Raw genomic sequence first — 27,111 nt, 5'->3', positions numbered from 1 at the left:
AATTCTTTGTCCAACAGCAATTATAACAGCATAATATTTTTTAAAAACGTATTAGCTTTTTGCACTACTTTTTCAAATTTAACTTCAGATATTTTAAGTTTGCATCTTTATTTTTTACATAAAAAAAATTTGCATTAAAATAAATATATATTTTTACTTTAAACACGATGAGGATTTGTTCATTTTAGCACATTCTTTTTCAGGTTTGGGCCAAGAAACAATCTTTTCCCATGAGAGACTTGCTTGTATACTTCACTTGGGCCTGCTGAAAAAATATTTCATCTTGATTTTGTATGATATTCTCTAACATTTCAGCATTACAATTTCAATATTAAACTGGTGTTGTACTAGTCTCAGATTTAAATCCCATTTCCATGCAGAAAGATTACTCAACCAAACTGTGGTTTAGCATTGATCTGATCTTACAGAAAGAAGTTTGTCTCACCAAGTTAACTGAATGTGTCAAGAGGCTGAGTTAACTCACATACACTGATGTGCCCAAATATGCTGAAAAAAAAAATAACAACAAAACAAACAACAACAATCACGTAAATACTTGCAAGTTTAGATACTTAAGGCTGTAGTTTCACAACAAAAGACTGCTCTCAAACACTGAAGGAAGACCAATGGTCGTATTTCAGAGCCCAGTATGGCAACATAAATAGGTTTGCCATTGCACAGCCTGCACTGGGATTACTTGAAGGGGTATTGCCACTGACCAGCCCCAGGAAATCACAGAGCGACTGGGTGGCACTTCCTCCACTACTGGGATTAGGTGCAAAAAAATCTGGCTCCAACACACTATGTTTTCTTGACTTGGTGATCAATTATGGATCAGAAACTCTCTTAAGTGACGAGGATTTTTAAAGTGAGAACTCAACAATTTTTAGATGAGTTAAGAATACTAAATACAGAAATATCAGATGATTCAGTGTTATGACATCCGGAGATGAGAAGTTTAACAAAGTTGTTTACTCCCACTGGAGTAAGTTGGAATATTCTGCCATTAACCAATATTCAATATTCTGTAAAATAACTGAAAAGGTGCAGAAGCAGATGCCAAATACCATGGCAGTGATTCAAAGCCGGATTCAACAAAGCCTTGGAATGCTAATTTAGGCATTGTTTTCTAGGAAAGGATGAATGAATGTATGTCATTATTCCAACACAGAAAATTGTTAACTGACTATGAGAACGTAGAATCTACCTGCAGCCCCTTAATCAAACAAGTTTAGAGCAAAGTGAACCATGTACCAAATGAAATGCTCATTTTCCTTCAGATATATTAGAGCCTTGCATGTTTTCAGCATCTTAAAGACAATTAAAATAACTAAAACCACAACAGATAAGGGGATATTACACACAAACATTGCTCAAGTCAACAAACTTCCTTCTGCACTATTTCCAGTAATGTCAGACTGAGTCAGACTACATGCCAGAAAAATCCACAGTGCAGCAATCTCCAGTGAGAAATATCCAACTGCTGGCAAACAATTGCTCACTGAAATATATGCTGGGATGTTGAGTGCCTAAAGTTTTAAAGCTTCCAGATGTCTGGAAAATTATCTTTTCTGCCTTAATTTTTTTTTCTATTTTTTAAAGTTGTTACATCTCATGTGTATCAAGCCAGATACACTTCTACCTTGTTCAGTTTTTGACTAAATCATCTTGCAATTTCTGTAGAGCACCTTACAAAAAGACATCATGGGGAAGTAAAGCACATGAAGTACCATAAGAACTAAAGACGAGGAAATGAAGAGTTTCAGAATACAGTTGGTTTGGTGTAGGCCATCACAAAATAGTCACGTTTCATCTACAGCAAAATAAGAGTTAAAGAAAAGTATAAAATTAATGAATGGAACAAAAAAGCCAACAGCATATAAGCAACCAATGTTCTGCTTGAATTACTACACAAATACTAACAAATTTTAAATGCTTACAGAGATATCTTTACTATGTACTTGTATCATATATACAAATGCATATCACAAAAATGTGTATCTTCTATTTAAAAAATAGGTTTTAATATTACTTTACATAACGGAAAAGACTGCAGCACAGACTGCAACACTCCTGAAATACTTGCAATTGAGTTCAGGTTCTACATGCTTAGAAATACATGAACACTGGCAATTCACCCAGGCTAACCTCCTGACATTTATTAATCTGTAGCTGGGCATAACTGATCTTTAGCATAAACACACTTGCTATAATAGGCTTCATCACAGACAAATCTGGACAATACCCAGTGAAGCACCCAGCCTATTGAGAATGAACACCAAGGAGCTAATAAACACAGAAATTCCAGATGTTCATTATCTAATAAACACCTATCTGGAGAAAATGCCTTTTTGCCAGTTGTAATGAAATTTATGAAACAGTAGGAGATTTTAAAAAACACGTAGATTAGTTTGGTGTCCATCTCCTACTGAAAGGCAATGACAGTTTCATGAAAAACTATTTGTGATTCTGAATCTTTATTACTCTCTCCTCTCTGTGTTTTGGGAGCATAAGAATCACCACAAATGATTGATTATTATTAACCTAATTTTGGAGACCAGATTACACATTCCAGTAAGAAACCAAAGATGATGCATAAATTTTGGCAAGATTACAGGTGAGCTAGTCCACACACACCTAATTACTCCTGAAGTTATTAGAAGAAAAGATTCCTGACTTCCCAAAATACTACCTTAATTCACTGTTCTTCAGATGACCTTGATGAAATTTGTGGGCAGGATCCTTATTCAGTAAAGCTAGCAAATTTTACAACCAAAGAATCACCTATGTTGGCAAAGATGTTCAACATCCATCAGCACAACCATCAACCTGACCTAACAAGTCTCATCACTAAACCAGGTCCCTCAGTAACATGTCCAAATGTCTCTTACATCTCCAGGGATGGTGCCACTCTTCCCTGGGCAACTTGTTTCAAGGCTTGCTCACCCTCTCCATGAAGTAATTCTTCGTTATGTCCAATCTAACCTCCTCTGGAGCAACTTCAGACTGTTTCCTCAAGTCCTATCACTTGTCACTTGAGAAAAGAGACCAATACCATCCCTGCTGCAATCTTCTTTCAGATAACTGTAGAGAGTGATGAGATCTCCCCTCAACTTCCTCTTCTCCAGATTAAACAATCACAGTTCCTCCAGTCAGTCCCGGAAAGTCTTGTTTTCTAATCCTTTCACCAGCTTTGTTATTCTTTGCACATTCTAAAGCAACTCAATGTCATTATAGCAAAGGGTCCAAAACTGAACACGGTGTTTTTGATGTGGTATCACCAGTGCTAAGAACAGGGGCATGGTCACTTCACTAATCCTGCTGGCCACACTATGTCTGATAGTGGTCAGGATGCCAATTGCTTTCTTGGTCATCACACACTGCTGGCACATGCTCAGCCAGATGTCAGCCAGCACTCCTGGGCCCTTTTCTGCTGCACAAGTTCAGTTTTATGCATTCTTTACTTTATCTGGCCTCCTAATAATATGAAATAGTTGTCAGTGTTCATTCCTGATAGTATTCTACCAAATCGCAAAGTATACTCCTATATTTTGATGGAGAGAGCTAAAATTAGTGGAAATTTTAGAGTAATCCAGACTGAAGCTTTCAGTCCTGATTCATGCAGTGAGTCACAGGTAGTTTGCACAGAAGGTACAGTGCTAATGAAATAAGTTGGAAACACCTCCTAGAAACACATACTGAGGAAAAAAAATTCTAACATGAAATGATACTAAGCAAAAGCATAGCAGAAACATCAGTCACACACTACATACAAAAATATGATAGCTCTAGAATCCTGTCTCTGTATAGGTACTGGTGGCCAGCTAACTACAGAAATTAGTTCAGGGTAATTTGAAATGGCTGGAAATCTGAGTTTGATTCAGTAGAAGTTATTAGCATCGTGTGCATGACTCATATCAGAGTCTATCATAATCAAAATCTATCACCGATACAGCAGCTGCTAACTCAATCAGAGTGAAGCTAGCTGTAAAAATGTACAAATGGAAATATTTGTAATATTGGAAATATGCTGCTTTTCAATTTTCTCCGTACTCACCAAAAACGTTCTGCAGTGCATGTCAGCAAGGCAACTATAACCGGATAGATAATAGACTATCTAAATTAACCGGATAGATAATAGACTATCTAAATGAGAATACAAATAGGACTGGATTTTATCATATTAATCAAAGCCATCGGGCCTACAGCAGTCCTCTGAGGGCCTTGTAACTGGAGGCAGCAAGGAGAAAGCCTGGTCCCCATACTGAAGGTTAATTGCTCTCAATCTTAAAAAGTAGTTTACTGCAATTTTACAGTATTGGCTTTTCTGGTAGATGGCAGAATACATCAAACATGCGCAAATAGCTAAACTCTTAATTATGCTTCCAGTCTGAACTGTGTGTCTGTATCTGGGAAGGAACAATATTACATTCTCAGCCTCATTCAACAAATACCTAGTACAACATTCAAATGTTCAAGACTATTGGGAATTATTGCTGCTGAGATAAATGAACTTTCCTGCAAGAGAGCACAGCACAAAAATAAATTGTTGGGATTCAGATGAACTCAGAAACAGTAACAAATTAGATAGTTACTGTCTTTATACTTGTAGATTAAAGCATATCAACATTAAAAACAAAAAACAAAAATCCTTGCTAGTATCAGAATTGCTCATTTTCCCAGAACTCCTCCTTTGAATCCTAAAAGACAGTTAACCAACACAACTGTTCTTCTCCCACTGAGTTAAGTACGAAGGAAGAGGCAGCAGTACAAACAAAAATTTTCATGAAAACTGGGGGTTGGTCTCGATGATCTCTAGAGGTCCCTTCCAACCCCTACAATTCTGTGATTCTGTGAACTGAATTACCCCTTCTGCACCAAAGGACTGCTATGATAGATGAATCTTAAAGTTATGTACTAAATGGATGCCTCATTGACTGTGGAAATAATGTGTGTGTATATATGAAAAAAAAAACAAAAAAAAACAAGATAGGTGATGGTAATTAATTAGGATGCATAGAAATTGTGGGACCTGTAAATGGTATGGAATAAGGGGTGAATATTGTCTTAGTTTCAGCTGGGATTGAATTTATCTTCAGTGTTTGGTATAATGCTATGTTTTGGTTCTAGGAGCAAAACAGTGCTGATAATATACTACTGTTTATAGCTGCTGCTAAGCAATGTTGTACAGAGCCAAGGCCATTCTCAGTGAAGGCTGCAAGGAGCTGGGAGGGAACAGAAAGAGGAGAGCTGACTTAAACTGGCCAAAGGAATATTCCATGCCACATTACATTAATTTTGGAGGGGATGGGAGTTCATGTCACTCACTTCTGCTGCTCGTGGGCTAACTGGGCATGGGTTGGGGGATGGTGAGCAATTGCTTGTGCATCACCTGTTATACATTCATATATATATAGTCATCATCTGTTATACATTCTTATACATATAGTCGTAACTATTATACTTTTCTTTATCTTAGTAAATAGTTTTTTCTCAACCCATGGATTCTACTTTTTTATCCAATTCTCTTCTCCATCCCACTGGGAAATGGGGAGTGAGCAAATGAGTGTACAGTGCATAGCCATGTGCTGGGCTAAACCACAAAACCTTTGTCAACTGACTTCATGATTTTTTCTCTAAAGCTGACACAGTAGACAAGCTAAAATAAACCAATATTCAGCTAGTTGGAATATATTTTAATTATGTAAAAGATATAAATTAATAAAGCTGTGATTCCTGGGCCTATTCCAGAGATATGGAAGAGTAGCACGTCCCAGATCTCTTTTGTTCTAAGTGTCTCAGAAACAAAAGTTAACAATTAGGGTAAGGATCAAACTACGTTCTTCCATTCAAAATACCTACTTTGAATATAGTAATCTCAAAATTTCCATGGTGTGACTCTAAATGCAATTTGGGCAGCACTGCAGAGGCACAAATGAAACTCTAGGGTAATTTTAAATATGTTAAAAACAATCTGCTTAGATTTGAAGCATAAGCATGGTTGCACATTCCAGGCTAACATACAACTGAAAACATTTGTTCATGAGACATTTTCAGATTTTCATTGTGTACATATGCATGTCCATATCCACAAGCATGCATACATTCTTCTGAGTCATCCCAGTGTGCTCTGCAAAATTGACCCTTTTTCTTAAGCCTTACTACTTTAGGATGAGTTTAGTTTCTCACCTCTTTATTTTCCTTTGCAGAAAAGAAGCATTGAAGAGTCTTAGTAACAAAGTAAATTTACAGCCACGTTCCCAGCACATGAATTGCATCTAGGTTTCTACTGGAATAAAAGCGTCTGCTTATAGGAAGTATCAAAAAAGTACTGCACAGCCCTTCAAAAGGATCTTTCTGCTGTTTTTGGCAATAAAATCAAATGATGAGACAAAGCTTCCTATCAATGGAAACAGGGCATGGTGATGACTCAAGATACTGGCAAGGATTTTATTTTGATAGTATCCTTGAACAAACCAAAGGCCACTTTATTTTCAGGAAAACATCCGACAAGTGGCTATGTGGGATTCCAAGTACTGGTAGTGCTACCAGGAAAATGATGCAAGTATTATTCAGCTATTCCAGCTAAGGGTTTTTATTGGCACTCTCAAGAAGTTACATTTTTAGCGCTCCCTCTGACACTGTCAAGTTGCAAGTTTACTTTTGAAGCTTTATGAACAGAACAGCCCACTGACAAAAAAAGATCAGAAGATGACTACCTGCCATTTATCTTTCAAAACATTTAGCCATTCCAAAATTTTAAATGCTGCACTAAAAGGAAGACGTCATAAACAAAACAACATCCATATATACAAATACGTGCAAAAGTTTGTCTTCATCTGAACTCCTCACAAGTCACTCTACCAAAGAAGATAACTTTGCTCAACAGAAATTGTAAAGCAAGACTCTAATGTGAAAACTTCCATCTGATCTTAACAAAAATGAGGAAATACTTTTTTAGTTTAAAACACTATAAAAATTCTTAGAGTAATATGACTATAGCTAATCCTGCTCAGCGTAAAACTGGTTGCAAATGGCACAAGGAGATTACTGCAGCTCAGACTCATACAAATTCATTGAGAGGAACCTGTAAATATCACTTTATTCTAAAAAGTGAAATAATTTGGACCTGTTGAATATCTTTGCACTCATTACATCTTATATAGATGTAAACATCTGTACATCTTAAACAGATGGCTATTCTCCTCCATGTTTAAACTCACTATTGCTAAAGAAGAAATTTTATTCATACAAGTATTATTGTCACTCCTTAACTAATAGGAAATTCTTTTGAACTCCTACTAGAACAGGTAAATAATTTTTTGAGAAAATACCTACATTTGTTTTTCCTGCCAAAATCTCTGATATGAGTTACAGAATGTCACATTCTGTTAGGCAGTTTCTGATGTTGCAACATTAGTTGAGTATGAAAGCTGACTACCACTGGCCACAAAAACGGAAGAAGTAGGAAAGCAGCTATTAACAGCACTATACTCTGAAAGATTATGCCTACTTGAAGACATTAATAATGATAAAATATTCCTTAAGGAACAGGACAGTGCTGAAGTGAAATTCTGGACTTAGGAAAAACCATATGAGATTAACCAGCATATTTTATCTGAAAGTGACCAACCAGATCACAAGTGTATAAAGAGTGTCTCCTGCCAACTACTGAACAACGGCTTTCCCTCGGTGGTAATACCTGGTTTGGTTTCTCTCCATCCATTTCCTGATTTTCACAAACAAAAAAAAATTAACATTAAGACTTCCAGTCTGCTTTCAAATATGGCTGAGAACACAAAGTAATATATAGTATTTGGGAAGACTGGCATAGAGAGGGATCATATTAACTTTATTTACCTCTAAAAGCTTGTTAAAATGAATGAAAAAGACTGTTTCTCATGAAAGAAAGTCAGAGAAAAGTGAGGATTCTTCACACAGTATTTCAGAAGTTAGGATTGGTCACTGAGAATGACTTCAGTTATGTTTCACTGGCTTCCACTATCCTTTCTGTTCTTATTCCTCAACTTTCTCTTTAAGAAATAAAACAACATTTCACTTGCAAATCGAGGGAATTAGATCATCATTGTGTTCATTAGTGTCAAGAATGAAGTCTTTCGCAGTAACAAGCAGGTGATGTTCTATATAGGGAAGAAAGTGTAACCATTGGTGTCTCAAGGTAATGTTGCCTCAGAACCAAACTCTAACATACACCAGCATTAGATGACTCGAAGGAGAAGATTAGTAAGGATCAAAGAATGCAAAGCCCTCAATCATTCTTCGTGTGACCTACCACTCAAACTTTCGTCTCCTCATCAGATGATTAAGCAAATCATCACCATGACACATTCAATATCCATAGTGTGAGAAAGTCCAAGCACATGCTCTCTCACACTTCTGCATATGATGGTTTTGAGTCTTTATGCTGTCCAGTCTTTTCTGAGATTTTGAAAATCACTTCCCTCAACCTATTATTTTTTTCAACTATATTCATGATTTAGGGGAAAACTATCATAATTCTCATATAGTTTCTAGTTTTCTTCATTATTATTATTTTTTACAAAGTTAGACAATTAGAGATTTTTCTACATGCTCTATAATTTAAGGAACAGTTTGAATTTTGGACCTATTTTATAACAATATTTTTATAATCCCTGTAAGGACTAACTTCTGATTTTTTGATTAATACATTAAATGATATGGAAATCCAATGTTTTAAATTAACTTCACATACTGTTCCTAAAAAACATCTTTATTTTAAAATATGATAACATTTAAGTTCCTGGTAATGTAATCCACAACTTACATTCAGAATATTGCCAGGCAGGGTATTTAATAAAGAGACTGGTCAAAATATTTCTCTCTTTTAGACTATCCCATTAAAGCTAGTGTCAAGACAAAAGTAGTGTAATCCATATAGCAGACAAGAAGGTCTGGTTCACATAATAAAGTAACACAGACTAAGAAAATAAAAGGCACATGAAACCCAGTCAGTTCAGGCCCTGGTTGAAAGTCTTTCTCCACCTTTCTTTTAAGCCCCCTCCACACTGAAAGTCTGCAGTGTGGTCTCCCCACAGCCTTTTCTTCTTTGGGGTGAACAAGACCAGTTCCCCAAGCCTCTCTTCATAGGGGAGGTGCTCCAGCCCTCTGATCATCTTTGTGGCCTTCTCTAGATCAACTCCAATAGCTCCACACCCTCCCCTTACAGGGGGCCCTAGGCCTGGATGCAGTACTCCATATGGGGCCTCACAAGGGCAGAGCATAGGGGGACAATCACCTCCGTCACTCTGCTGTCTACCCCTCTTTTAATGCAGCCCAAGTACAGTTGGCTTTCCAGGCTGCACATGCATACTGTCATCATATATTCAACTTTTCATCCATCAGTATCCTCAAGTCTCTCCAGAGCTCCTCTTAGTCAATTCACCACACAGTCTGTATCGGCACTGGGGACTGCCTCAGCACATCAGAAATATAGGACTATATGCTGCACTATCCCCCTTTCCCTGAAATAAAAATTCACAGCTTAAAAACTGAAACAAAATTAAGCAGATATGTGAGATCTGACAAAAAATGTGCACACTGTGAAAGATAATTTTATGAGAAGTTTTTTACGGATTCACATGTCAATATCTATTGTTTCTGGGATGTTCTTGTTAACCATTCACCAAGTTTGCTCTGCTTCTACTCATTGCAACAATCTTCAAATGTATAATGAAAAAAGTCTATAAGCCCCTCAGGAAGCTACCTTCATACTACATTACCTTTTTTATGTGCAAACACACTTCTGAATATCAAGACATACCTAAATTTGTGTGACCCATATAATATACAGAAACTGAGACTGTTTTGGCTCTCTAACACTGATTACCTTAAACTTCAGGAATCAAAAGGGATAGGATAAACAGATTCTTCAAAAGAAACTTGTAAATGAGGATGCCAACATCTCAAAGTTTCAGCATACTAAAAATACTTCCAATTACACAAGCTTTCCATACAGATACTAACCAGCCGACATAACATCTGTGCAACATGTGCATCTGCCACTTCACACTTTGGCTGTCTGACTTCTTAAGTAGTATTATCTGGAACTTGTTTTACCAGTTTTCTAATTTTTATTATTTTTAAACAAAATACAAATGGAAAACAAAGTGATGTGTATCTTCAATTAAAAAAAAGAGATACTATTTGATTTTTTTTTCTCATTTTCCACAGTAGTAATAATTGATAAGCTCATGTGAAGTTTCATTTAATGGCTCTTTGCTCCAGAGAGCCTGCTCTCTTAAAGTATCATTGTCAAAAAAGACTGCTATGAACTCCATTAGCTATCCCTCCTTCAAATTTTAGGTGAGATGCAAGTGCAATGGCACTTTTGCACATATCTGCCAACGATCATGTTCCTTACCATATCGTGAAGCAACAACAGGAACTAAGGGACCTTTCAGACTCCTATTCTCTGACAGCAGACATATGCATAGGAAAAAGAAGTGTAAGTAAAACAGTATAGAGGAATACTCTTCCAAACTTCCAGAGCCAGTATTTTGCAGCACATCACAACTTATCAGAAATGTTTTCTTAAGCTTAATCTGCAATGACAGAGAATGACATATCTTCTGCAGGTACTCCTATGCAGTCTCTAATGTGATGAATCAGTAGAGCTTGATTCAGTCAGCTTATAAAGAAATTGGCTGCTACAGATTATAGCTGCCTGCCTTTCCCATCTTGGACAACTCAGTCAACAGCTAATTTGCTGCAGTTAGTGTGTTGCCTATCACTCGCTGAGGTGTTCGGTAGTATTGTTCAGGTTCTGAGCAGATAAGAGCTGTACTTCCCCCAGCCTTTCTATTATTGTGAGGATTACAGGTAATATGACTGCTACAAAATGTACAATCTTCATATTAGCTAGACTCCAAACATTTGCATTGTAAAAGAACAAAAAATGAAAGTTGAAAAAACTTTTGCTTTTTTCCCCTCATATTAATATCATTTATTCAGGAAGCTGGTGGGTTGTCTTTGCAATTTATCTGAGTGTAGGCTAAGCCTTATGGAACATGTCACATCTGCTGGTGGGGTTCACTCAAAGTGATTGGCCAACCGCCAGGTCTAGAAGCAAAACATCATCTGGCAGGCTGATGAACGCTGCTGAGGCCTGTGCTTGGAAAGCCTAGACACAGCGCTCAGAAGTCAAATACCTAGAAGCAGATATTATAAAAGCAGAAAACATCAAGAGGTCATGCCCTGAATTTCTGTAAGAAAACAAAGATCGTCTGACACCAGTTTTCCATTCTTTTTGCTCAGTACTGCTCCCAGATGAATGACAATTTGTGTCCACTGGTATTGGCAATTAATGCAAATTATGCTTGGGATATGTACCTGTTATGATTTAAAATTCCAGAAAGACGTTTCAGTCCCAGGTTACTCTGTGTGTGATCATTTCACAAGTAGAGTCTACCCTTCACAACCTCAACTTCAGGAGAAACTTTCTTTCTCTTTAAGTAGAACAGGAATACTTTTTGTACAGGATCTGCTGTATTCTAATCACTAAAAACACATAAGTATAGTAACAGCAAGTAAGCTGAAGAATTATGAAAGCTTTTTTCACTGCTCAGAGGCAGAAATAACAGAATGTCAGAAAGATCTTAGAGGGATCCAAAACAGAGACAGTTTTTCAGTTTCTAGTTCTGCTGTGTGCAAATACTTCCATCCTTACAACAGTTGATCGTTGAGTACTACATCACTACAATTAAAAACTTGTGAATGTGAAAATAATGATGGATGGAAAAGATGACATATATGGCTGTGATTGTTTAAAAAAATACGTTATACTTGTTTTCATTACTGTATTACTATAATAGCTACCTGTGTGAATTCAAATTCTGTAGAATAGGCACGAACTTAAAGCCTACTGAAGCAAGCAAGCAAATAGAATGTAAACAAACAAGACTATATGGCAAATAGGGATGGAGGAGTTAGGACGAAATACACTGCCAGAAGACAAAGAGTGGGTGAAAACTTCAGATGACATCTTCTACAAAAGGTTTCAGATGCTTAACTTCCATTCCATTTAATAACCAAGCAGCTAATGCAGCTCTTTTCTCACCTGAAGCCATAATCCTCATAAAAACACCATGAAGACAAAGTAAGAATTTGAAAACATCTTTTAAGTTCTTCAGAGAAGATAGAAAATAACCACATATTCTCTATATAACTATAGTCATCATTACCTCTAAAGTAGATAGTAATCAAACAGGAACACTCTTTAGGTTGAGTTTAACCAAAATTAATATTTGTGTAGAAATAATATTTTTCAACAAGTCTAGACTTACTTTGAGGCTTACAGAGAAGTAATTCATACAAAAAAAAACAAAAAAACAACAAAACAAAACAAAACAAAAAAAACCAGAAACAGATTAATGATCTCAATGACCATATTTACATTCAGGAGTAGAAGATATACCGACTTGCAGTAAGATATGTTATCCATGCATGTCTATATTAAAAGGAGTGGACCGCAAAACGTGTTATTTTGTATTTAATTTCTTTTTCAAAGAGTTCTTATATTTTCCACTTCTAAATGCTTGTATGACAAATAGATGCTCTCTTGCCAAAAATCTCCAGGTGTTAAGTGACAGACATCAGGAAATGGATTTGCCAGACTAAGCAACTCCTTGGGAACTCACCTGTTCTATCACTAATCAGCATTAAAACCAATCATCGTTTATACTGAGAAAGTTTTACCAGAATATTAAACTTCTAAAGCTGTTTAAGAATCTTGTAGAGGAAGCTTTTTTCTTCAAGAGAATAACCCTTTTATTAAAATTTCATCTAAATTTAGGTGCATCACTGAAGAAATATAGGATATTAAATACACTTCACTCTCATATTTCTTTTCCTAGCACTTCTGTTTCTGCTCTCCATGTGCAAGTATTATATCTTCTTCTTGTAAGATTTTGGCATATATTAATTCTAAAATAGTGAATAATTATGAAAAGGCAGCAACATTCTTTACCCCTCAAGTAATTCATCATACACCACATATGCGTCCATACTTTAAAACTGCCAAGCAGATCAAAGCAATATTCTTTGCAGCAATAGACTATACTCTATGAACAAGTCAATATAATAGGTATATTGTACATCAAAGATGAATTTATAAGAGAGTGTAAAATTAGGGCTTACTGTAAGTGAAAACACCACAGTGCAGACCTGGCATGAAATTCTTCACAGAATATTAAAGCACTTAAGAGAAAGATTTACACATAAATCATCTCTTCTTTATTATTTTTGTCTATGCTATTCCTTACAGCGTTGCTGTATATACCACCAAATGCAGTCCATTTGGAAATCACACTTTTAAAGATTAAACTCAGAGTTCCAATTTGATAACTACCTATATATATATAACCAAAACATAAAAGAGACCAACACAGTGTACAGTATTTTTGAGGCAAGAGACAATTATTTCATCCTTCTATTTACCAAGAACTTCAAGTTAAATCAAGTTTTGTAACTAAGATTAATGATGTTTATATTTGCTCAACAATCCTCAGGATTTGATCTAGCAATATATTTGGGAAAATGTAAGGTTTTTTCACAGCTATAGTGCTGCTCCCCTCCCCAAACACAGACACAAATTTTTTTCCCTATTTTTCAATTCAGATGAGAAACATTTTTCCAATGGTAATCAAAGCCAGTATGTATCCAGTGTATTTTCTCTTCATTATTCCAACTTCCACAGTTAGCTACTTCAAATGTTGTTTACATTTATCACTTTTATCTTCATTCTGGAAATCTACAAGATTTCATTAAGGTTTGCTAAATCTCCTAATTTATGGAAGTTCATAAATCACTAAGAATTTCAGTTGTTAGTTCTGCTTAAATAGTGACAAAAATGCAAAAAGTCCAGTATCAATGTCAATCCATCAAAGCACAACTAATGCCTCCAACAAAACTGTGTATAGATAAATCATTCACGAAATCACATTGTTTTTGGATTCTGAAATGAGACACAGAGAAACGATGGTTAATATCTTTATCAAGCAAAATAGATGTAGAGATTTGCCAGAGTGAGAGTTAGTCACAGAAAAGTTACCCAAAGAGGTAATGCAACCCCTGACCGGGAAATACAGGAAGAACTGCTGAAAGGTGCACTGGAAAGCCTGACTTTAGTAGTCTTGCTTCAAGCAAAAGAATGGTGCCCAGAGATGCGTTTCAGCCTAAACTATGTTTTGATTCTTGTGAAGAAATAATAAGCAGGTGTGACGTATGAATAGTTCTGTGTGGGCTCCTTACTTGGTTCACTGAAATGAAAAGAACAGCATACAGTGTATTATGTTTCACTCTGCTGACTAAAGGAACAATATGAAGATAATAAAATGGGGTGCCTTCATATAGGCACATTAACTGCAGAATAGTGAAGAGATGAGTAAACAAGCACAACGTTGGACTTAAAATTATCAGTACAGTGAGTCAAGATACAGTTTTAAACTTATTAATGAGAAAGCAAGCAGCACCTTGAAGCAGAAATATTCTGTTACTCATTACAAGGACCTAAAAAACGCAAGGAAGATAATAATGAAGAACAAATAAATATCTTGGGATGTAGTCAACCAAAAGCTTACAGAAATAGCTTAGTAAACAGCTTATAAATTTATATGGTCCACATCAGTTGCACAGCACTTCTGTACAGCGCCAACTCAAAATTAAAGTTCTTGGCACCTATACAAATGTAGGGTTAATCTGATTCTATCCATTCTGCTGACAATGGGAAAACATTGCTTCACAAATTATTAGATATTCCCATACATACTTATTTATAATGTTCATATCCAAAAGAGGCCCTGTGTCTGCAAAGTATCCAAGGAAGACAAAGATAGATTGCATTTCATTACTATAACTTTCATATTTCTACAACTGTGAAAAAAACAACCTTTATTTACTCCATGATTTGGAAGGGATAAAGGAGAAGGAGTATGATGTGATATATAGATTAGCAGGCTACAAACAACTTCTGGGATTTGACAGGATGAAGAGAGAGGAATATAAGCAGTTTGGCTCCTCTAAATTATTTCCCACTTCCATCCAGACACACATTGATGCAGAATCTGTGTGGGCAGGAAAAAGGAAAAGTTTCTTCAGCTTCTCATTAGCTAGATTTTTGGAAAGGAAGAGTTGTGTCTTGCCTTACAAATTCAGAAGATGCTGAACACTATGAGATTCCAGGAAAAATAAAAAGGAAATATTAATTATTCTGAAGATAAAGTATCCCTTGTGTACCATTATCTCACTCACTGAATAAGTACAAGAAGATTCAGAGAACGATTGAATTCCATGAACTAGAGAGAAAAAAAATGAATATAAGTAGTGGTTATGAGGCACAGTGAATATTTTACATGATGCCGGTTTTAATGAAGCATATAGTTAGTATATACATATGTGAAAGCATAGCTAATGAGAAAATGCCAAAGTTTCAGTAAAATGAAACATTGTCAAAAACTTGCTTTAAAATTATTTCTTCTATCATTTACATGAGATAATATTCTTGCACAAAAGCTGTTGCAAATTAACCTGTCTAATTTACCGAATGACATTCTTACTAGTGTAACACTCTATTGTTAGAACATTAGAATGAACTTTAAGACTGACCAAAAAAACCAGCAATAAAACATGTATTTCACTTACCCGCATGATTTTTTTGTCACTGGAGATGATGTGAACATCTGCTGCATTACTGTAAAGAGAAATTACCTGCAACTAGGGAAAAACCTACCTCATTAATGGTACTGGAAGGTTCCAGTCCAATCATGTTGGCTTCCACCAGCTGCTGAAGAAGTTGTACTTGAGCCACATTGAGGAAGAAATCCAGATTTGTTGTCACATTGACCTCCAAAGAATGACCACATACCAAAATTTCCTATGGAAGAATGAAGGGAAAATACTAGATAACAGCTACTGAACAAATAATTTGCATCTTCTGTGTAACTGCATTATGCTCCACTGCTGTAGTCTATGTTTCAGCACTGATATATAGTACTGATGTTTAATAGATGTGGTATTTCAGTATTCTAAACAAGGATGTGGAATATTCTTTGCTTTGATTTCCACAGCATACGTAACTATTATATTTTGCAAGGAAAGCATCTTGTGTGAGGTCTTGTTTCCATTTATTGGTAGTACCAAATAGTGGAATATCAGATTTGGGTTTTTATTTCTTTGGCAATGAATACACGTAGAAACATTTTACTTTTGATGGAACACAAACTCTACTAGTTTTGCAATGAAATCATGTAAATCAGGAACTGGAACTCAGTGATAACCAACCTGGTTTCTCTGTGACTGTAAACCAGACAAACCTTGGCAAAGTTAGGTGTATGGTCTCTATTCTATTGATGTTATCTAGCACAAGAAAACCTCTTTCCTATTGCTGGCAAGAAAGAGAAGAAAAACAGGATCAGTCCAGAAGGGTTGTTTCCCATACTTCCCATTACTTCCCATGAGAAGTAAGTGCAGAGTGTTCAAGCTCTGAGTAATCTAAAATAGAACTCTCCATCAGAGAATGTCATCTGGTGAATAGATAATAAGACAAATTTAAGTAGCAAACACATTGGAATTCATGAATATTAGGATTAGTAAATCTCAGAGATTTTTTCTTTATTTTTGTTTTACATTTTTCATTTGCATTTGTGATGGCCCTTTACATAAAACATTGCAAATTTTTTCTTTCCATATGCATTATCTGCTTTCCAACTGTACACATCTACTACATTGTTGTAACACAAACCTAATACCCTTTATATTTCTGCACTAGGTCTGTCTATTCTTTCCAGGAGGTAGCTATCATGAGAAATATTCCTTGTGAGCTGACAAAAACTTACTGGCATCTCCCTTACATAAAATGTTTTACATTTTTGAACTCTAAACTATCCCAAAAAGAGAGCCAATACCTTATTTGTGCAACATGCTTCTCAGACTATTCATGAACAAGTTGACCCATAAACTGGTAAAAGTGATTGTTAAATCTGGAATAACTTGAAGTTCTCACACTAATGACTGGGGAGTAGATGATTTGTGGAAATCTGTGGGCTTGAAAGCCTGGCTAAAAAGAACACATCAAATTGTGTCTTACAGACAATATACAGATTGTATTTTCAGTTTTTTTAATGAGAAAATTGCAAATACAATGTTTGGTAATGCATCTCTTCTCAACACCTTTCCATCAAAAATCTTTTAAGGATACCCATTTTCTATACTGCAAACAGGATTATCTGGACAGGCTGTCTTTAATATCAAGTTCCTTTCTCAAATTTTTTTATCCAGCAGAGAAAAGACACTACAATTAACAATTAAGACTTTTTTCCTAGCAGTTTGTGATTTCTGTATTTGAAAACTTACCACACCTAGATGGTTAAAATAGCAAAACAGTAAAATTTTAAGATTCTCCAAATTTTATACTAACCTCTGGGTGTAAGTTCTCTGGAGCATCAATTTTTGTAAAAATAATTGCAGGAGCAGCAGTTATTCGAACTGTGAAATCTGTTAATATTGGAGTTAAAATGGCTCTCCTTTCCTGATGCCGTCTTATGCTAAAAAGAGGGGGGAGGGGGAAATAAGATAAGATTAAATCACATTACAAATTTTGAGCGGCAAAAACTTCTTGTATTTATCTTTACATTCAGCACATAGCACAAAACTGCTTCACCAGTAGTTTGTTTTTTTTGATAACTACCTCAGTGAGCATTAAATAACGTCATTGTAAATAATCTTAAACACAAACCTGAATGCAGGCTTCCATTTCCTGAAAGAAGTATGTTTAAACACTAATACTCAAAGAAGTATGTTTAAACACTAATACTCTTCATGGATTCATCTCCAGTTACACAACTGATGCATTTGACATTGGTTTTTCTATTGCTTAACTGAACTTTAAAAAATCATTTGAACAAAAACATAAGCTTTATTAACAGTATTTTTCAAACATTCCTGTTTCATTTTATGAAAAAAAATCCTGAATCATATTTGAATTCATAAATTCTTTAACAAAAAAACTAAGCCTAGAAGCACAAGCCTATTATGTACAGACCACTAATAGCTTACGACAACACATGCCAAATGGCCAGAATCTTCTGGGTCAGGTCAAAATCTATTGCCATAATGTGCCAAGTGAGAGCCTCTGATCAAGAAAAAAAAAAAAAAAAAAAAGATGTAACAAGATCAAGATGGTGCTCAGACCTTAAAAGAAGACACAGTTCAAACTGGCAGACTCCTTCTTCCATCAACATAGATTTTTAATAATTCTTTCCACCTATAACTTATAGAAATGCCAGATACCCCAAGGAGAACTCTAGAAATTATCAAGAAGCTACTGTTGTGTCTCAGCTGTATGTTCTGGAAAGGATTCTGTTGAAATGCTCGCAATCTCAGATGCTGATAATTTGTAGGCTGAGAGTTAAGCAAAAACAAAATAAAATAGATATGACAGTGTGACTGAAAGTCAGGCTTAAATATATTTCCAGCAGCAAACATGTCCATAGATGACAGTTTATTGCCTTTATTATTTTGATACTTCAAGTATCAAACTTCACTAACAGTTTACTTAAGTATCCTTATAAAATAGTAGTAGGCTTTGAAATTTACTTAGGACAACAGTATATAGAAGTTAACTGGCAGATGCTACAGAGTACAGGTGTAACAAACTTTTGCTTCAATGACTTTCCCTGTCAAGTTCCCTGCATACTACTTATGGCAATATGCTTAAATGTAACCTGATTTGTAACTGGGAAAATTACCATCCACAAGTAAAATCTTTAATGTTTTGGGTCACCTGTTGCTCTGCCGGTCTGCAGAGATAGTTTTTGAAGCCAAACTGGTCTTAATTAGATCCTCAAATTAGAAAGCAGACCGGTTGTTGGTTAGTATACATCTTTAACTGAGAAACCAGTCTTAGATTTTGCCAGGTCAACAAATGCTTTTCTCCCTGCCATCACCTTCTTTCTAAATTTAAACCAGATGGCTTTCTTCCCAGTTCCTATTTCCCCTTCACAGAAAGATGAGAAAGAAATGCCTTTGTTTCTGAGGAAAATGAAAGAGCTAAGGAGTAGATCTATTCTATGAAAAACTTCCACAGTTTGTGCCACAGCGATGGCACAAAAACTGCTACTAAGTATGATTCATAAGTATGAAGCAGAGCTATAAGAACATGTTATTTTTTTATAACGCCCAAAGCTACAACTGGCTCTTTCCAGTCATTGTTCAGGTTACTTTTCAAGCTTACAGATATCCCCATTTCTTAATTTTCAAACATTACCCGAGCAGGTACGCAATGCACTGCATCTTAAATAACTCTTCTGGTAATACAGATTGACTGCTGATTTTTATATCATTATTTTAAATAACCCTTATGTAGCATTTCTGTCCTGCTCTACTTACTAGTTTCTACATTTCTAGATGGTGAATTTGAAACTCAGGCAAGCATTTGCAAAATAATTGTAAGTACAAACAGAAGGCAAACTGAGCACACTAAATAAGGAGGGGAAAGGATATGAGAAAGTGCACAAAAGGAACAAAGAAACAAATTCCACTTTGAATTATTAAGTCTTCCACACTGCACCTAAGTGCACCGTTAACTTAACACAGGTGTACGCCACATGAGCTTATGAAAAAACTTGATTGTGAAGAGTGTAATGATGGCTCTGTGTCTGCAGCACATTCATTCCATGGTTCATTTGTGCATCTGTTATATATTTGTCTTGGAGAGAAGGGGGAAAAAAAAAGGAAAAAGCTCGTACTTTTAGAGATGTTAAAGCAGTTGATCTTCTACACTTAGAAGTCCTGCACATTTCAAAGTCCATATGTTAACACAGAACAATAAGACAGCAAAAAGTTTTGGAGGTGCCTTATGTTTAGTTCTAAATTTAGGTTATATCAGAATAATTACATGGACACATACCGATCACAAGTCCACACTGTGAAAACATAGGACAAAAATGTCCTCAAAGGCTTACAGTTCAGATTGGGAAGGAAAAAGGAACAGCTAACAGCACTGTACGTAAAAGTACCAGTACAGTGGCAATCTAATCACTATTTTATGATTTTTTCTACTACACTCTAATACTTGTTTTTTAAGCATTTGAAAGAAAACATTGCAATACTTTTGTGAGTGTTTACAGGAAATTAAACCTGTAAGATAACCTAGGAATGAGCAAGGAAGTGCTCAAAAATTCAATGTGGTGGCTGTGATAACTGGCGTGATGAGGTTTAATGAGCAGTGAGTGTAGATGAGTTAAAGCAAATGAAGGAAGATGTGAAAGGAGAAATTCATGGACACAGAAGTCTGGAAGTATCTTGAAAGCAAAGATATATCTAATGATTAATATGACAGAAAACATTGTGAAGATGAGAAAAAGAAATGTGAAGAACAGAATTTCATAATCAAAGCAACAACATTAGACTACATCAGATCAAGTCATCAGCATTTGATTACATCCACTCAGGAGCACTTTGAATTTATATAAGAAGGAAGGACTGCCAAAGAGATGACATGGCAATAATCAAAGAGGTACAATGGTGCCATAGAAATGCAATACAAGTAATATAACTTGTTCTTTTCATGTGGAAAAGAAATAATCCTAACAAGCAGCAAATGCAAGCCAGTAAGAAATAAACATGCCCTAGATATGAAACTTGGAAATGCACGCCTTAACCTTTAATACCTTTTTTTTTTTAAATGATACTTCACTTAAAATGGAGTTTGAGTCCTTATATACTTAAAAAGCACATCACCCAGGAACTAACCAATAGAATCATTTAAGTTGGGAGGGACCTCTAAAGGCCATCTAGTCCAACTCCCCTGCAATGAACAGAGATATCTACATCAGACATGAATTATATCAAAGAGCTCCTTTATGCCATGTAAGTTTACTGTCTACAGAAAGATGAATTCTCACACAGAGTTTCATAACTTGAAAACCAAAATTAAAGTAGTAGCGTGTAATATCCCACATAATCAGATAGTCTTCCTTAGAAGCATGAGGCATGCAAACTGAAAACATCATAATTAGCATGCTAACTTAGGACTTAAAAAGAGTTTTCTCTTGTAGGCTTCTATTATAGTTGTATAAATCAGTTAATTCCTGATCCACAAATGCACTGGGATATCTAACAACTAATGAAACCTGTGAAAATGAGCACCATCCTGCCTCCAAACTCCGTCTCACAGTAGGTACAGCAATTCACATCCTTATATCTCTGTGATGTGTTGTGAAGACTCATCACAAGGCAGAGAAATAGCATTACAACACTTTGAGGAATATCTACTGGCCAAAATTAGACAGTTAACAAACAAACACCCTCTGGTCATTCAGAATAACTATTGTTAAATAATTATATCTCAGTAAAACTAATTTTCATCTCATTAAGTATGATGTGCAACATTTCTATGCTGTGGATTAATAAAGGAAATAATGTACTCTATTACTGACTTACGCTTTGTACAGAATGAATACAAACATGACTTCAGATACAGTAAAAACAGCAACTGAGATACAAGCCTGAATGCAAATGTACTTTATTCCAAAAGAGTTATTTTATTCACAGGGAAATGTCCTTATTTCTCCACACATAGATCTACTGATGATCACTTTCTTGGTCTTCTTTATTAGAATTTGGAAAGCTGCACGTCAACTTTCCAAAAAAGCATGAAAATGAGAACTATTCAAGGAAAAATCTGCAGGAAACATTTCTGAGGATCCTTGCAAAGCAAGAGTGGTATTTTGTTCAATTTCATACAACAGATCATTGGCTTCCTGACATACTCAATGAGAGCCGCACAGAGCTGTTCCAGATGGTCAAATGCCAAGGACAGAACTGTAATGCAGTATATTGCCACACTCAATTCATTACCACACAGAGAAGTAATGCTTTTAAGCTCAATTAATTCTTTTTTTTTTTTTTTTCTAACAGAGTTTATTCAGGCTGCAGGAAGCAGAAGTTGCTGCTGGGAGCTGTGGAAGGATTGCACAGGGATGGGGGCGAGGCCTCAGGAGAGGATGTATTTCTTTATTTCCTTTAGGGCTGTTGTTTTTTCCATTGAGAGGAGGGAGAGGGAGGAGGAGATCTGCAAGCTGAAAAAGCAGTTTTCAATCAAGAAAACTTCTTTTGGTTAAGTACTCCCAGTTCCCCACATGCTGTTTGGTAAAGGGAATAAACGTGGACAGGTTTCATTTGTACATAACCTTATTAGAACTGTCTGACTGTTTCTAGTGTTCTTTTTATATATTGCACCATTAGGGAGCTTTTTATAACATCTACAGTGAAGGATAAACATGTCATAATGGGAAGAGTTACGGTTGCTGATCCTCTATACTGCATGGTATTTGGACAGGTTTTTCTGAGCAAAGACACCCCCCCAACTCCCCTCCCCAGAGCTCCAGGTTCCCCCTTTACTTCTGCAGTGTCCCGCAGAAGCACCAGGGGCAGCACCTTGGCACTCCAGAATAGCCCTTCTTGAACACTTCTACACTAATCCCCACAAAACATGTAACACCTAGTCTCAAAGCAACACTACTTTTTTTCCAAATTACATTATATAAGTTAAAAATTAATCATAATAATAATTCAAAACCATGAGATATTACTAGAAATGCTCAGCTCCAGAAGAAGTGGTGGGAAAATCTGAAGGATTTACTTTCTGTGTAAACATTGCTAAAGCATTTAAATGATAAATTATGTCAAAACCTTTCAAATATTTGTTTGTATTATACACATAATTTAAATATATTATATATATTAAAAAATATATATTTTGAATAATTTTGCTTTCTTTTAAGTTTTTAAAAATAAGATTAGATTTCAACCCAGAAAACTGAATTACAAAATAATATAATTTAGTTTTTTATAGATATTTCTTTTTTAAACAAATATATAGTAGTACCTCTAGAAATGGGAATGCAAATAAAAGGCTATTGCCTATGCTGGAGTTTTCAGTGAAGTAATCAATTCTATGTCAAATGCTTAGATATAGATTGGATTCTATACTGCACCACATATAATCTAAGCATTAACAAATTAGCTAACAGAAACAGATCTCAAAAAATAATTTTAAACCCAGTTAAGCTAATGAATCATAATATTGAATCTAAATGATAAGTAAAAACAAAGAGTAGTACATTTAATGATATTATGAAACTAACTCTAAAATAACTCAGTAAAAATCACCATGTTCCAGGTTAAACATGTTAATGAAAATAAAGAATTAAAAAAGAAAACAGTACTGCAAGTAGGTCAAAGAATAAAACTCTCATAATAATTACAGTAAATCTTGAGATAAATGTCACCCTGAAAACACTAAGCACCATGTAAAACACCACGCAGCCACCCTCTTGGTTCATGCTGGAAACATCTCAGAGGATGGCAAAGTTCAATACGGGTTCTTCCAGTTCTCAGCACAACATTTCCACAGATCATAAAATAGACCCAGATGCAGCAAAGCTGACTGCCAACTAAAAAGCAAAAATGTGAACATTCTGAAAAAGGACTGTAGTAAATGTGTAAAAATTTAAGCCAAAAGGACAAGACAACACTCATACCAGCTTTTTCTTTAAATAAATTCAAGCTGGAATTAAAATACAGTACTGTATGCCAGAATGAAAAAGCTAATGTATTTAATTACAACTGATTTAAATTAAGAGAAGTAGAAAATTCATTTAAAAGCAATTTCAAAAACTTACTTACTTGTCAAATATATTGTAATAAAATTTTATTTAAGAAGTCTGCTGAGAAAAAGAATATCCAAGCAGTTATACAAAAAGGTGAACTCTGACTGTTTGTAACAGCTGCTTCCCATATTCTTATCTTTATAACTTTTTAGCAATTCCACTAAATTTCCTATCAAAATCCTATAACCATAAAACTCAGACCAAAGACTTCTGGCAGTGTGATTCCAGTCACCGTCGGAAAGGGAAAGAATAGACAGTACCAAGCTGGTTTACTAATGTTAGCTCAACTCAGACTGGACAGAAAACCTCTGCAGATTAATACCATCTTTCGAAAGTGCCAGTAGCCCTACTTTGTCTAGTGAGAAGAAACTTGATGGGCAACTTGCCAAACATCTAGGGATCATGCATACATTTTGAAAAATTTAAATGCAAAGTTGTCTATGCAATTGTTTTAGTAATAAATATAGAAATAAATCACTGGATGTCAGAAAAGAACCAGGTGATCATATAAACGAAGAACCAATAATAGCACTGTGTTTAAATTGTTATCTGTATTCAGTCACTTCCTTGTGGTTTATACCATTGCTTTGGTTAGATTTACTTGTACTGCCCCTGTATTTTAGTGATAAACTAGAATTTATTATTGGTCACATCCTCTTCCTGCAAATACTCCTCGAGAGGGGCCTTATATGCTCTTTCAGTCTTTCATCAAGTCATCACTTAGAAACTTTAGGTTGCATGCCATCCTCATGGAGCTTCTTTTGGTACAGCTTGCCTCATTTTCAGGAAAACCTCTCAGATTCCTATCACCTCCCCTTTTATGGAAAATTAAACCAGCAATAACTCAATTTTTTTCCTTCCTAATGATTCCCCCCTCTTTTCTGCATTACTTTCAGAAACATACCCCCTAATTCTGTATCTTGGGAACATACTCCCCAGCTGTATCTTGGGAGCCACAATGTTGTGAGTACATTTCATAAAGACTGGGTTGTTTTTTTCAAGACAAAGGGCTTCTAAATCAAGGGAAAAAAAGTGTAGGCCAACAGGCTTCTTCTGGCAGAACTCAAAATGACCTCTGAAAACTTGCTTTTTGGTATCAAACCTTATTCTTGTCTGTCTGAAAAGACAACTCTCTGACTGCTACATAACCTATAAAAATTCAGTTTTAAATACATATGAACTTATAGAGTGTAAAAAGCATATTAAAGCTAGAATAAAAAATTCAGAAACCTCAAAGTTAGAAAAAATAAACTACCCTTTAATAATTTTAAATTTAAAAACTTAAAATACCAAGTGGGCTTTATATTTCAGTCCTAGTTTAACTAGAGGGCAGCACTTCGCTAGTGTATCACACAAAATACAACAACAAAGATTCACTTGAAGTATCTCCTTCTAAAAATTTGTCTGGTTTTAGTTACAGAAGTGCAAACAAAAAGCCAGTTCAGAACCAATAGGAAATGTTCTACTTCATCCTCCTCTAACTTAAAAATGTCTAAGCTGGTTTTACTCAAGTTTTGTAAAAATACAACCAAAAGAAGTTAAAAAACAAAAACAAAACCTCCTGTTGCTTGTAGACCAAGATGCTGAATGCCAAGTCTCAGCCCTGGAGTTATTTTTATGGGCACAACAGTAAGCCACTAAGAAATGAGCTTATAATATAAAAAAAAAGACACAATAACTAGACAGCAATTACAGCATAACAATAATGGCAATATTCACTTTAAATGCATAATCCAAAACTCCATGCAAATGTGTTTGCAGAGCAAAAAGACAGTACAGAACTAGCTGATTCAGACTGTAAACGACATCTGCAATGTTTGTGCTATGTAACTGTAGCAGAGAGAAAGTTTAAAAAAAAAAAAAGTTCTCACCTACTGGCCATGTTCCATTCAAGTGCTGGATTTTGAGAATTCCTTTCACTCTCTGGCAAAATCCCTCCTTTTCCATTTTCTTTCTCTGGTTTCAGCTGATTCCAGTGAGCAGTACCAATGTTTATAGACTGAAGGTCTATTTGATATTGTCTGTCTTCAACCTCGGATCCAGGGTCTCGAAGTATTCCGAGATTCAGTGCTCTCCTGCAATGCCAACACAAAAAAGTGGCACTTCAGAACAAGCTGCAACATATACAGCAATGAGGTATTAAGCTCAAAATTGTATAAAAAAAATGTTATGAACAAATTTTGCTTAAAAAGAAAATTAAGAAAATACACAAAAATATGAAAAGTTAGGTGTCAGTTTTGGCACTCCCAGTTAAATCTAAGCATTAGTTTAAGTCTAAGTCTTCGAAAGTATTTAGCTGCATTTACACTATGGATTTGAATGAGAGATATGCAAATATTTCAAAGTTTAGCCAGGTCCACCAAAGTTGATATGAGATCAATCCATTGACTTCAGTAGACTTTCAATAAGGTCCACATGAGCAGCCGTATGGGAAAACAGGTACTTGTACTGAATAGATAAAGGATGTCTTATTCAAGTCTTCAAAAAAAAAAAAAAAAAAAAAAAAAAAAAAAAAGGCTGCATAACAGTATAACAAACGATTTGACTGGAAGATAATTGATAAAAATTAAGAACAACATTTCAAGACAATGGAAAATACCTCCTTGACATAGAATTTCAGCAAAGTGTTGTGTCACAAAAATTCTTCTCAGAAGGAAAAAAAAGCATTTTTGAGTGAACTACTTGTAGATTATGCAAAACTCTACTCCACTAGATTTAACAGAACATTTTTATTTCCAGCCGAACCTGGGGAACAGTCACACCATGATTCAGCAGAACACTCAAAACAGCTTTTGTTCTAACTAGTAACTAGTACTAAAAGAGAGATCTGGAGTGCCTACTATTTCGATTTGCCTTCTCCTAACACAAGTAAACTGTTAGTAAATGATCATGCTCTTTCTTCATTGGCAACAAGAGAATTTTATCCACAATGCTCATTTTATAACATAATAAAAAAGCAAAACTGGACACTTATTTTTTTTTTTAACAAGCTAGGACACAATGATACGTAATTATTTTTGCTTTGAACTTATGATCCAGTCACACTGTGGTCTATTTTTAATGAGTTGAAGTTTCAGCTTTAAGCTTGCATATGCAATCCAATGTACTATTCCATTCTAAGTTATTGTCTTATATCAGAATTGTCATTTTGTAAATAAATGCTGTCTCCACAGAGAACTTAATAATTTTGCTATTCATATAACCATTGAAATTAACAATCTAAAAATAAATAAGGATTAAAGCAGCACATCACAAACTGTGATGCATGCATTGATGCAAGCTATAGGTATTGGTATGCAATCTAGAGATGTGTGATCAAATTCAAAATTAAGTCCCACTGCTGTCCAAACCCAAACACGGTTGAAACTGCTGATAGAATATGGTAGCAATTAAGATAATTTAT

The 27,111-nt window shown here is 35.3% G+C and overlaps 1 protein-coding gene across 6 annotated transcripts in view; it reads right to left on the bottom strand.

The window, feature by feature from the left end:
• VPS13B (vacuolar protein sorting 13 homolog B) overlaps positions 1–27,111 on the bottom strand; it is a 411,892-nt gene that overhangs the window by 119,675 nt on the left and 265,106 nt on the right. For all 6 annotated transcript variants that reach the window (XM_010709173.4, XM_010709170.4, XM_019614165.3 and 3 more), the window contains 3 exons: positions 25,580–25,783; positions 17,453–17,579; positions 15,767–15,910 (listed from right to left, as the gene is read on the bottom strand). In XM_010709173.4, coding sequence (XP_010707475.2) covers positions 15,767–15,910; positions 17,453–17,579; positions 25,580–25,783 — 475 coding nt within the window. The remainder of the gene's footprint in view (positions 1–15,766; positions 15,911–17,452; positions 17,580–25,579; positions 25,784–27,111) is intronic.

Source organism: Meleagris gallopavo, chromosome 3 (assembly GCF_905368555.1).
Source record: "Meleagris gallopavo chromosome 3, MGAL_WU_HG_1.1, whole genome shotgun sequence".
NCBI classification, from domain to species: Eukaryota; Metazoa; Chordata; class Aves; order Galliformes; family Phasianidae; genus Meleagris; species Meleagris gallopavo.
Note: the sequence above shows the minus strand (reverse complement) of the source record. Positions and strands in the feature narration are given on the sequence as shown.